Below are 13,182 nucleotides of genomic sequence, written 5' to 3' on the forward strand. Positions count from 1 at the left end.
CCCCTTCCATTGACGAGATTAGAACCTGGGATGAAATCAGTTGCATTTATGTCTCGCCAGATAGGGCTCTGATTTGAAGGCACATAAGTGTCTGGCCTGTCCCTTTGGAGCTGAAAATGTAAATGCCGAGCAGGACAGTTCCGCTAAATCAGCAGCAGCCACGCGCCTTGACACGCGAATCTGGGGAACGCAAAGGGCTCTTCTTGTTTTCCATTGAGAGGGGGTGCTTGGCCACTGCTTGGAGTGGCAGATGTGCCACATTTCCTGGTGAGCTTCGATACGTTGAGCTTATTGAATCTTGAAGACGGTCTGGTGGGACCTGACGAGCCAGCCACGGGGCCACAACCCTGCCCACCAGACCGCAAGGGCTGCTGGAAGGGATCGAACATTTCTCCTGCGCATATGACTTTATGTCTGCCACTGTGCCTCTTTTAGGGATTGATTGTGGTGGTGCCGGATGCGCTGTCATGGGGTATTCAGCCTTTCTGGCTGCAGTGAGGTCACCCATAAAGCCTTCATTTGGTTTTTCTTCACGAGGTCAATGTTTTCAGCATGAAACGAGACTCGCCTCTCCCGTGGAGCCGTTGGAGTCATTGGCATTGCCGCTATGAGCTCACATGCGCTCGACCCAAAGTTTCCTAGGGGTGGATGCAAGCGCGACCCGATTGAGAAATGTTTTTTTTTTTCTTACGAAAGAAGCGATTTCTGGGGTTTCTTCAACCTCAGTTTCGGGTGCTTCGAGGTCGTCCTTCGAATCCTTCAGCAGCTATTATTTTTCGATCTGTGGCAATGGTGGTGGTTCAGGCTGTTTGATGTGGACCGCTTTTGCTTCTTTGCGGCGGTGCACTCCAGAAGCGGCGCCGAAGGGTGCATCGATTGTGCAATCGCTTTTGAAGCCCCAATTGGTGAAGCACTTTTACTTGCGGCAGTGGCCTGTACTGGAGCGGGGTTTTATGAGGTGAACATCGATGGCAGTTTGACAATGCACTACTTTTGGCTTCGTTGGATGGGCTGCGTACACGTGGGCCACTGGAGCTCGCCCGTTGGTTGGGGCCGCAATCGGTGCCTGCAGCGGCCTTGCAGTAGATATTTCTTTCGCTGATTTATCTTGAAAAGGTTCCGTGATGAAATGTCCCGAGCATTGCCCGCGGTGGGAAGGGCGGTAGGTGTGGGTTGACCGCCACAATGTCACTGGAATAAGAACTCCAAACTGTTAGCGGCGGTGTTAGGATACGGGCGTTGTGGCTGAGCAGTTTCGGTAGCTTCGGCCTTCAACGAAGCCAAATCTCCCTACCTGTACCCGTCGCAGGTTTCATGTGTTGAAATGGGGTCTCTGTATTCGTATGCTTCATGTCCCCAGGCAGCCGTTTTTCCTGTATGAAATGAACGCTGAAGGATTGTGGTTTTCCGCTCCCCTTCTCTTCGCAGCGGGCGAGTCCCTGCTGGCACATGACTGATGGTGTTTAACACAAACTGCTTTCTCCTTCTCAAAGATGTAGGGCTCTCAGGGGTAAAGCTTACATTGGTGGCCGAGTGGCTACTGGTTTAAGGCAGAACGAAACGCGCAATTCCAGCTCGCAAGAAGTTGCAAATGCGGCTGCACACTCACATCGTAGTATGATCACGAAGAGTAACCCAGCAGTTCATACTACTCAACGAAATTACTCAGAGAAATTGTGAAGGTTCATCTGTTCTCATATCATCTGCTGTGCCGGATTACTTACCTTTTAATAATTCTACTGGTGAATATTTATTCAAATATTTGGTTAGTTTTAGATTCGCATTTTGTAAACTGTGGGCCTGTACTAAGGACCTATGAACGAAAACTCTCCCTCCAGACGGAAAAGCAGCCTGTTCGGCTACGGATCTGTTAAACGACCGCAAATAAATAATCTGGGTCTTGGATGCGGCGTTTAATTATATATAAGTGTGCTTTTCGCTGACAGGATCTTTTCGACGGACAGTACAAATTCCGGAAGTCCTGGCGTGTTCCGTCGTTTCTGGCAACGTGTTTCAGGATTTATACAGGCATCTTCTTGGTAGTCATAAGCATTGGAAGGCATGACATCGCTACTTGACGGTTTCCGTTCCTAACCTGGCCAATCCCCAATTTTAAGCACTGGCCATACTGACTGAGCACAGCGGCGTCACTGTCCTAACTATCATCATCGTTCGGAATAAGCGCTACGACCCCCTGCATTGCTGCAGGCTTCGTATCATTTCCCAGTCGTCGTGAGAAGGCGGGAGACGTTTGGTGTAAGGATGCAACAACGCCTGCTAAGGCAGCTTTCTTCGCGCAGAGCAGATGAATCGACGCTCATTATCGACGTCAGCCCACTGCAAAGGGTGCCGCTGGTGTTCATCAACCTGGTTATCTTCACCTTTTGCTGCGCCGTCGCCGTGTACTGCGTGAGTGACAAACCATTCACGAAGATTTGCCCACCCTAACACATTGCTGCCAGTCACGTTAAGCGAAATGAGGTAAAGCGTCCAAGTAGAGAACGAACCATAAAGTAGGGGTAATATGATGTCTCCACGCCCGTGGGCGTGCTACAAGCCTTTGCGACTACATGTAGCTTGTTGGAGTAAACGATCTGAGACCACATCTTTTCACGCAGTGCCAGTTTCGGGCAATGCTGAGGGTCTTGTTTTCGTGGTTTGTACTTTCCCGCTGTAAAGGAAGGGATTGGTAGGCAACGAACATCCATCGTGTAACTGAGAAATTACAGAAAAGACAACCGAAATCTATTTACCATGACACAGAAAATTGCAGCCTTTTGTCGAAAATTTTTGCACACATTTGGCTTCGGGGAAAATTCATAGCGCACTCGATTACCTTGACATCCGGCCTTTGCGAGCATGCTATCGTACTTCGGCCACAACAAAGGTTCGCAGAAGTATCGATGCCTCTTTCTAAATCTTTTTTGTTACATATTCTAAGTACCAAAATTGTAGAAATATTTCCCGCTCATCTCGGGCTGAGAGACGAGCGTCTCTTTTTATTCCATAGCCACAAAAAATATTGCGGAGCGATAAACTTATAAAATCTGGTATGGACCGTTGGCAATTGTTTATATTAGACAACGGCCACGCATTATTGGCCCTCTCCCGCAGGGAGCGTCGATCGTGGATCGGCGCGACGAGATTTCCTTCCGCGACCGGTCGCTGCTCATGAGCTTCGTGGTGAACTTGGACATCTCGATCCTGATCGTCTCACTAATTCTGCTCGTCATCAGCTTCGTGGGGTTCATTGGATCGCTGCGCGAGAACCTGTGCATGCTTCGCTGCTACCTTCGGGGCATCGGCGTGCTGCTCATCGTCGACCTCCTCTTCATGGCTGGCTGCGTCGGCCTCACGTACCTGAGCAAAAGCGTGAGTGGTGCTCGGCCGTGCAAAATCGCACACTTTGGTGTGACGTACAAGAAGAAATAGGGAACGAACTGTAAAAAATTGACTCCAATCCACGCTGTGAAGGAAGTTGGAATTCAAACCTGTATATGACACCCACAACCATTACTCATGCATCGTCACTTGAATTCACACACGTGGCTCTAAAAGAGTGAAAACCAGAGATTCTGCCTGCCGTTACGTAAAATTCGCACGGACGGAGTCCCGAACACAGGAGCGTCGGCTGCAGCCGGGCTAGAGCGGAGGGCGCCACTGCTGTAGCCCGGACGTGCGTCGACAGGAAGAAAACGGCGATGGGCATCACTCGAAGGTTGAGAGAGCAGAACGTAGGCATGTTTTTGTGCTGGGTCGGGGCTACACCACCGCGGGACACAAGCGCGGATACCGAAACAATTCGGCATGTGAGTTTAGTGATTCCCATGTTTACTGATTGAAACAAGTTTGTTTTCTCAATCTTCGTTTTCTCCCATCTCAATCTCACAGAATGAGAATGAGATGGTTTGTTTTGGCGAAAATAAGCTGAGGGGATTGAGCATGCGTGTGCAACCTCCTTCTTGTGCTTAAGGGGCCAAACTAACGGGCCAAACGTCTTCAAGATTCAAGAGATAGAACGCTATTGTCAGACACGAGCTTCGAAGGAGAATCGTGACGACCATATTTGCCAAAAATAACCTACTAATTTTTTGGACGTGCTTTAGCATGTATATATCATTATTTATAGTGCGGATCCCATATGATCAAGGCATATTCCAGTTCGGCTGTAACAAAAGTATTGTAAGGTAGAAGTTTGACGTGACTTGCAGCATATCTTAGTTTACGCTTCAAAAATGCAATTACTAAATGCAGCGGAACAAATACATGATATATGGGATGACCAATTTAAAGTAGAATTTAAAGCGAGGCCGATGTAGTTATACTCTGAAACGGCTGCTTGTGCAGTGTTCTGCAACAAATACGGGGAAAGAAAAAAACGTTTTTACGTGTTATTCTTAAAAAGGCGCATTTTCCGACATTCAACATCATTCCACACTCCTAACACCACCTCTGTATTTGTACTAGGGATTCTTGCAACCAAACACAGCCATCAGGTGGGCGAATATCTCTAAACACAATAGAATCGTCGGCAAACCTCATAACAGAGACCGCTTTTTGAATTACACGCACCAAATCATTTATACATACAAAGAACAACAGTGGCCCCAATAGGTCCCCTGGGGTACTCCAGTTGTAACAGCAAGAGAATGAAAGTACCATTAAAATCAACATACTGCTTCCTGTTTGATAAATAAGCTCTAATCCAGTTCAAAAGACAACCAGGTAGGCCAATGAATTCGAGTTTATACAAAAGCGCATCAAGTGGCACTTTGTGCAAGGCGTTACTAAAATGTACGAACACCAAATCAACTTGTCTGGACTCATCCAAAGCTGCAGAGAACTGACGAACTGTGGGGACCAATTGTGTAAAAGTAGACATTTTTTCCCCTAACGCCATGCTGATATTGCAAGAAAATGTTTCTTTCAGCTGAATCCAGAAATAATGAAGCCTGCAATAATATTTTTATTATTTTACAACAGCTACAAGTTATTGGAAATTGTTCTGTGGTTTGAGTTCCTCCTAGGCTTCCTTAAAAATGTTATCGATAACCAGTCGTCTTAAGTCTAGTTCGCTTAACCTCAATGCCTCGGCCATGCCACCAAACTATCAAGCCTACTCTTATCTTAAAGCTCAGCAATACTTGATTTTTGTAAACGTATTCTCACCTCCGAACTCGTGACAATTTCTTAAACACCATGAAAGGAATTCATTCTCGTAGCCATTTCCCTCGCTTTACTCTCCAAGGGGCCTAACCGCCTTCGCCCCCCACCCCGAGACTTCACCATGTGTTCGGTTTGCTCAACCTTTTCTTGTACTTCTAGTAAACCATTTGGGATAGCTTGTTGGCCTTGAATAAGTAAATGCAACTTCTCTTCAACTGTAGGTCCTGGATTTTCTTGAATGTCTCCACACAACAACAGTTTACATGCATGACAACAATCACTTAGAATGAACGTCAGCCTCCATGGGCACGGCACAACAAGAAGACATCTGTCACCAGATCCGTACGAATAAATACAACTCACCTGCAGCAATAAAATGGGGGGTGCGGTGAACATCTTGCCCAGTGCAGCCTTGCCGTGCCCCCTAGCTGATCCGTCGAGCAGTGTTGGTTTTATAGTTGTCCATGGTGATGACGTCAGGCTTTTCATGCGTACCAGCTAAGCCGCAGGAACCGCATAGGAAACGGAGCATGTTGGTGCAGAAACTGGGTCGATGCATCTTGAAGCTTGTCCAGCTGAGTATACGTCTGGACCTGGTGATGGAATAACTCCGGCGAACGGCAGCAAGAGGGCCGGTAGCAATAAAATGGCAGTTGTAGTGAACATCTTGCCAGGTGCAGCCTCGCCGTGCCCACTTCAATGCTTACTTCCTTACCACTACCGATCTTTGCCCGCATTCAGTAGGGAAGTTGACGTTGGAGGCTTCTTGGAGCGTACAAATAGTACGATGTGAGAAAACATGCAAACTCAATATCGTCGCATTTTATAGCACGCTACTGCAAGATTGTAAAGAAAACGCAAAATCGGGGCAAAAATCAAAACCTGATCCATCCTTCTATATATCATTTTGCCTCCTTCAGCTGTAGCATTTCGGTATCGGCACCGCTCTCGTCTGCGTCATTCGCATCATGATCTGATTATGTCCCCTTAGCAGGAGCACGCAGGCCTCTACCGTACTCTTCACACTGCTGGTTCCTGTCGGTATCCGAGTGCCCTCCTTAGTCACCTTAATCTCTTTCCAGTTTCTGCTAACACGCCGTTAACTCAGATCCCAAACGGCCTTCGTAATTGCGCGCTTCACATAGGTGTTATTGTAAATATTGATAATGCTATTTAGTGCTCGTGTTTTGAGGACGACACGACAAAATCATTCCATGGCGCATGTAGGTTTAGAGAGACTGGACGCTTTCGACATCCTCATCGACCCAAAGAGGTGACTTTTGTAATTACAAGGGTCCTCAAAGAGCTTCGCTCTATTATGTCACAAATTATTACTGTCGCGTGGAAATTTGCTCGAAACCCACTTTTAAAGCCGAGAATTCGGGAAACGGGAGCCAAAGAAAACTACAGATTAAAGCCATCTATGAAAAAATAACTAACGCAATCATTAAATCATAAAAACTACTTTTGGACCCACGGGGGATTAATATTTGTTGTGCCAAGAATAATGAAGATGTTTGTGAACTGAAAAACAAGGCATCGAAGTCGATGGCGGTTCTAGGGACGGTCTTCCACCGTCATGTCTCCACCAATCAGGGAACGAGAACAATCTTGCCTGACGATCAGTACACTTTTTCCTTTGGCTCGCGGGAGATCCAAATTACATTACCGATAATCATTAGCGATCTATAATTGGAATTTCTAGTTTAAAATATTCCTCAAAGAAAAAAAACACACAAGTAAAATGAGAGGGCAACACCTTCTCTCCCTTCTTGAAGTAACTCAATCTAACGAAAGAAAATTTCGGAAAATTTTGTACGAACACTCGCGTATGGCTGGACAACCAAAAACGGAAAGATCTGCCACACTGTATTAGAGGACGTCTCGAGACTTGAACATATTAAAGGTGACTGTCTACCTGTTCCGCAGAGTGCCCAAAGCCTGTTCAGCATCGACCTCATAGTGAGTTACCGCGACAACCTGGACTTCGCACGCCTCGTCGATTTAGGGCAGGTGAGGAGCTTTCCATCGAGGTGCCGCTTTCGGTGCATTGTCATTGGGTCTGTGCACAGCTTGTTTTGTGCCCAGTCTTTCACCATTGATTAAACACGGTAGTCGTCTTTGTGTTACATTAACGCAAAAATTGTGCTCCATAAGTGCGTACCTCGATTTAACTGTCTGACTAAAGTTGAAGCAATCTTTCAACACGAAGGTAAAGTACGCAAGACGTTCCCAAACTTCTGAAACGATTGGCGTTGTTTTTTCTACGATTCATGCCGCACAAAATAAGACTCAAGTGTATAAAAAATAGATAAACGTTGTTTTAATAGCGGTGCAAGTTTGATTGGCCCTTACGATAGCAAATAAAAAAAACGCAGCCTTACGAAAAGAACGAAATATTCTGTGGTTATTCACCACTGTACAGATGCGGGAAAATTATTTCATTTAGTAAAATCGGCATTCTCTTAACCATCGAAGCTGCGAGAGAGCATTGAAGAAATGGATGTATGGAATGGGGAAGCCGGAGGTGTTGATAGTTGCTGGGTCGGTAGGAGACTGTCTTCTTTCAACAGAATTTGCAGCGAAGCAGGCTCGTACGCCGCCGATTGTTTCTTTGGGCCATTGGGTCACTTCTTGGATTTCAGCTTCGTTCCAGCATAAAAGCATTCCAGCGCCAAAGCATGTGATCGTTCCAGCGCAAAAGCATGTGAAATCGCAAGACTATCCGTAACTTTAAAACAGACTTCGTGGCCTGTGAGAGAATTGAAACGGCCGCAAATGTTATCGAAGAAGCACGTGTAGCTAATAGTAGGCGTAGTGCGCAGCCGTTTATTTGTACTGCAAGGTCCCTTATTTTACGTTCGCATATCTTGCTCAACGAAAAACCGCGCTCAGTGCCAGGGCTGGCCGACTAAGGTGCCAGGTAATATTTCATGAGTTAGTGTGTCTTCTATGTATGAAAAAATAACCTAATGTATGGACCCATATGTGGATCCTCCCCTTCTATCTACAATATACATTTTTCACATTGTACAAATGTATAAGGTGTTTTATATAACACACCGGTCAAGATTGACAGCTAAGCATTCCCTTGTCTTATTGGCAAGTCTTTTTTGTGATTTCACTAATATTTGGTAAAAGGTATTTTTAATTTCGAGAGAAACTGCCGAGCTCTTTGGACATTCCCTAGTCACAACGCAATAAAGTAAATCCATGCAATATACGCAATGAGATTACCGCTATTTACCGCCAACGCAGTTTCTAGTGGCTGGAATGAAAATTTCTCGGATACACTTATTCTATCACCGTGTCCACAAGGCGGGTGCATAATGGCTTCCCAAAAGAACTAGGGGCTCGGGTTGTATTTTGTTTCTCCTCTCAGGACAGCCAACACCGAGGCAGCTTTGCGGCAATCCCTGGCTGGCCAAAAAGCCATGTGCCGCACGTGCACGTGAAGCCAATAAACGCTCGCGAATGTTTTGCGTTCTGGTGTTTTATTTTTCCTCTAGGCGTCCTTTCATTCCAAAGTCAGTATTGGCACGCCCACAAAAATTTTCGGGGCCATCCGCTCGCCACAACGCAGAGGTTTCGCCCTACAGAGCACGTCAGGGTTGTCCTTTAAAAAAATAATGCCTCCATTCCTAGTTTATGGACTTGCTATACTATAAAACGGAACTAGTTACGTATTGACGACAAGACTGTAACCGGTGCTGCTGCATGTCGCAGACGTCGTTCCAGTGCTGCGGTGTCACCGAGGGCAAGTACCGGGACTGGAACAGCAACATCTACTTCAACTGCTCCCAGTCGAATCCGAGCAGTGAGCGCTGTTCCGTGCCTCCGTCCTGCTGCAAACCGCCTGAGGATTCCATCACAAACACCGAGACTCGCCTCAAGCGGCAGTTCTGCGGTCGCGGGGTTCTGCGAATGACGGAACAGCAGGCGTGGCACAAGGTTGGTCAGTGGAGCCTCTTTCGCTCTGAAAACTTAACGCAGGCATCAAGACAAAATACAACAGTTGTTTATTCAAAAAACTGCTTTGTCTCGACAACTATGATACCAGCTTTATCGCAAAACTCACAGAAGCAATCTAGATGTTAAGGAAAAGAGCTGCTGCGAATACGCAGACGCTTTCCAGTGATTCCTTTACGATGTAACAAAAAGTTTTTTGTGCGATAGGCGGCTCCTGATCTAAGCCATTTCCAAGAATGTGCATTGGGTAATATTTGAGGGGCCTCTGTTATTATTTGATCTTATCACTGGAGTGCTAACGTGCAGTTGACACCCTGAAAACTGTTTTGAAGCCTGGCCAATAATACCGGGGTTTTGTACGCATCTTTTTGGTTAAAAATATGCTTACTAAAAGCTCGTTCTTTACAAATTGAAGAAAGTGGCATTCTTCCTCCACGGCCCATAAAACATTACGATCAATGTGATATATATTTCCGGTCTTTATGCAGTTCCGCAGCCGCTCTTGCAATGCTGCCAACAAGAAAAATAATAATCTCTTATCGGGCGCATGAAATGTTTTTCTTCTATTCAAAATTTTACCCGGTTTATTTAACAACTTGACGATGTTAAACACTGCTTGTTTTTGGCAACCCTTTCTATGTTTCATGGTGAAAGGTATGTCACATGGTTATACACATCAGGTAATTGTTTTTTCTTTTGAAAGCTGAAGTTTAGCGGATTGACTACAGCACAATGTTTTTTTCCTTTACCGTGTGCCAGATTTACACCCGGAACTGCGTTGACGCAGCTGTGGCCTACGTGCGCTCCAACGTAATCGTCATGGTAGTCGCGGGGATCATCGCATTCGCCGTTCTTGCCCTGTTCCGGATGATGGCTCAGAACGTCCTGACCGAAATCATCTCGCTCACGGCGGTGTACGACAAGTACTACCGAAACCTGGCCCGCGGCCAAAGCAAGTCACTGGCGCGCCAAAGCGCCATGAGAGAAATGGCTGCTGCTCGGGGCCGCCAACTACAACGGCAGCCCCAGAAAAGGTCAGCTTCGTAGGGGGGCGTGGTTCTTATCGTTCACTGAGCAGGAACATCCCTATCTATACAAACAATGCTCTATCAGAGGCACTAGTCTTTATCCTACAAACGCACGGGATTAACAGTATCAGGCAATTGTGTTGCATAGCTTTAGGACACAGGTTCCGCTACCGAACGCGGCCGTTCGCTTTAAAGATTGAGACGAAAAGATACAACTTCCACGTGACGATATTTCGGCGTAATTTACAGATCCTCAGGAAGTAAGAATGAATCCGGAACTCTACAGAAACAGTGCGACTCATAGCCCTAGTGTAGCTTAGGATTGTGAAATCTCGAAAATTAGAATCTAAGTTGATACAGCGTTGCTTCTGCAATGTAGAAGAAATTCCTGTCTGGAAGCTTTAGGGACGCCAAGAATAGAGATGCTCAACCTCTTCGGAATCCTTGAAGCGTATGGTCATTTATTTGCCCCTGTTACATTACGAAACCTGCCAGTAAGGCTTCAAATGTGAAGCTTCGCAAATATGCGGCGCACTGCTCCTCCTGTGAGCCGGTCCTGAAAATATCAGCTGTCAAGGTGAGCATGTGGCCGTCCGTAACCGCGAATCAATGCACTGCTTATACAGTGGCCCTATGAAAATTCTGATTTCTCACGCACCATTTCCATACCGCAAGTCATGCGGGAAAGTATCGTAACATATGTTATGTGGTGGCGGGTAAAAGAGTCATGGTACAATATTGTCTTTAGCTTATCAGTATGGAGCGGCAAGCAATGGTTATTCATCATGCATGAACATTTGGTCCTACCGTTTGCTGTGCCTAGTGTTTGCTGTGTTCTGCCACATATGGATTGCGTGCATTTGCAGGGCAAGGCGGTGATACTGTCCGCAGTTGCTCGGGTCACCGTCATGGAGATACCTATGATGCCGTGACTGCGAGCCCACCACCGATCCGGCTCGTTCGGCCCTAACCTGCCCAAGAACTGTTTTTATTAGCTCTATAAATGATTCATTTCATAGTATAATTGTGCATGCATAACAAATTGTGTAGTATTAATGAAGGAATATGGTGGCGATGTAGCTTCTTTAGTTATTAAACTGTATTCAGCTAGGCAAGCTGTGCATTCCCCGACTCTTCAACTTCTTTCGCCATTGACTTCATGTAGAAGTTTCTTGAAAGATAGAGAGTAGCTCCAATTTTTTATTTCTGGAGGATTTGATGAGATGCTTTAAAATAATTTACGATGTTTACTTCTTTCACGCTTTAAAAACGTGCGAAACAGCGCGACCTAACGAAACGCAGAGAAGAAGACACACACATGGCTAGTTCTCTTTGGATGTGTTCACGCTGTTTCTCCTGCTTTTTGATGCGGCTACCCGCCCACTTTCTAGCCCTTCTAAGATATTTGCTAATGTGGTGGTCTTTGTTTTGACCCAAACAGAGACATCTTAAGCATCAATAATGAATTCCCCAGGTCTATTCTTTGAAGAGTTTGTTTTATTTGGAAACGCGGCTCACTTATCATGGTATTGCAAGTAACTTGAGTTTTCTGTAGTGGCGGAGCTGTATTTTAAAATTTATTAGCACGTATAACGGCGCAAGATACAACAAATATTTATTTTCCTCGTGACCATGCCGATGGGAAAAGCGAAACAAATTTGTGAGTTGAATGACACGTATCTTACGCCGCTTACGTGGTGGTCATGAATGTTTTCTGCGGAACTGGAAGGAAAATTGACACTAAATATACTGACCGCCAACCAAAAACGGACAGGATGCTTCCGGAAACTGAAGTTTAATAGATGAACTGCGTGGGCTCTAAGTGTTTGCGTGCCCGAGTTAAAATCCCGAATAATATTTAAACTAAAATTGTCAATTCAATCGCATCCTGCGCGCAACCCTCCGTTTCCTGAGACCCATGTGTTTGAAGGCCTCAGCAGTGAAGTTTTACATACGCTACCTTCCGTCAACTTGTTGTCCTACCAAAAGTTACGAGCTTTGTTGTCACCCTGAGCTGTCGTCAGCTTTCGTCAGTGCTTAGGAGAGAGAGAGAGAGAGAGAGAGAGAGAGAAGTGAACTTTATTGAAGTCTCCGGCGGAGGTAGCAGGGTGCCACGCAGGGCCCTCTTGCTACCTGGCTATGTGGGGGCAGTCATCAAGTCGTGTCCCGTCGCTTACGTCGGGGAATCCAACGCTATCCGCGAGGCTTCAGCCCCTGGATCGCGTCGGATGCATCCCTGCGCGTTTGGCGAGCGAGAGCTGCCTCGATCCGCTGGACCGCCTGTAACTGTTGCACTGAGTCCTGTGCTAACACGGCTCTAGCAATGTCCTTCGGCAGCCTGCCTGGGTAGGCAGCCGCCTCTTCTGGATTCAGTTCACAATCCCACAACACGTGAGTCAGTGTAGCAGTAGCACTCTTACACACACTGCACTTTTCGCTGTCGTAGACGTCGGGGCACATGTAGCGCGCGAGCGCCGGCGTGAGCACCGAGTTCGTTTGCAACTGTCTATAGAGCACCGCCTGTTCCCGCGAGAGCAGCGGGTGCGGGCCCGGCATAGAGCGGCGTGCGCTCCGATACCAGTCCAATACATCCGCGTAGCTCGTTACAGGCTCGGCGTCTTCATCGTCGCAGCTGTTGTCTTCGCCGTCGCTGGTGTCGTTCGCAGAAGCTTCCTCCTCTGCAGAGACGAGGGACGGTGCTGCCACCACGCGGCGAGTGAGTCCTCGCGCGGCGGTGTCCGCCGTCTCGTTGCAGTTGGGGGAGCTCCCGCAACTGTAGCCTTGGTGCACCGGGAACCAGCGGAGATAAGTCCGCAGTCTCTCGTCGCATTCTCTGACACCGCACTTCACAACCTGCACTGCACTAGCACACACACTGTTCTTGCTGTAGTTAGAACGTCCATTTCCCTAACTGGCACTGAACAGCAATTAAATTTTACTTGAGGCAAGCTGACATAAAAACTGCTGTACGTACCCGTAACTCAGCGTGAAGGTAAGCATTGGCGTTGTGAGATATCTA

The 13,182-nt window shown here is 46.8% G+C and overlaps 1 protein-coding gene across 1 annotated transcript; it reads left to right on the forward strand.

The window, feature by feature from the left end:
• Window positions 1-2,262: 2,262 nt before the first annotated feature.
• Window positions 2,263-11,188, forward strand: LOC144148519 (tetraspanin-33-like). The gene is made up of 6 exons (XM_077680043.1): window positions 2,263-2,409; window positions 3,115-3,372; window positions 7,096-7,179; window positions 8,893-9,117; window positions 9,895-10,169; window positions 11,030-11,188. The coding sequence occupies exons 1-6, from the start codon at window positions 2,263-2,265 to the stop codon at window positions 11,040-11,042; spliced, it is 1,002 nt and encodes a 333-aa protein (XP_077536169.1). The 3' UTR covers window positions 11,043-11,188.
• The last annotated feature ends 1,994 nt before the right edge of the window (window positions 11,189-13,182 follow it).

This window comes from Haemaphysalis longicornis, unplaced genomic scaffold (assembly GCF_048455015.1).
Source record: "Haemaphysalis longicornis isolate Haplotype H1 unplaced genomic scaffold, Haemaphysalis longicornis Haplotype H1 scaffold_8, whole genome shotgun sequence".
Taxonomy (NCBI): domain Eukaryota; kingdom Metazoa; phylum Arthropoda; class Arachnida; order Ixodida; family Ixodidae; genus Haemaphysalis; species Haemaphysalis longicornis.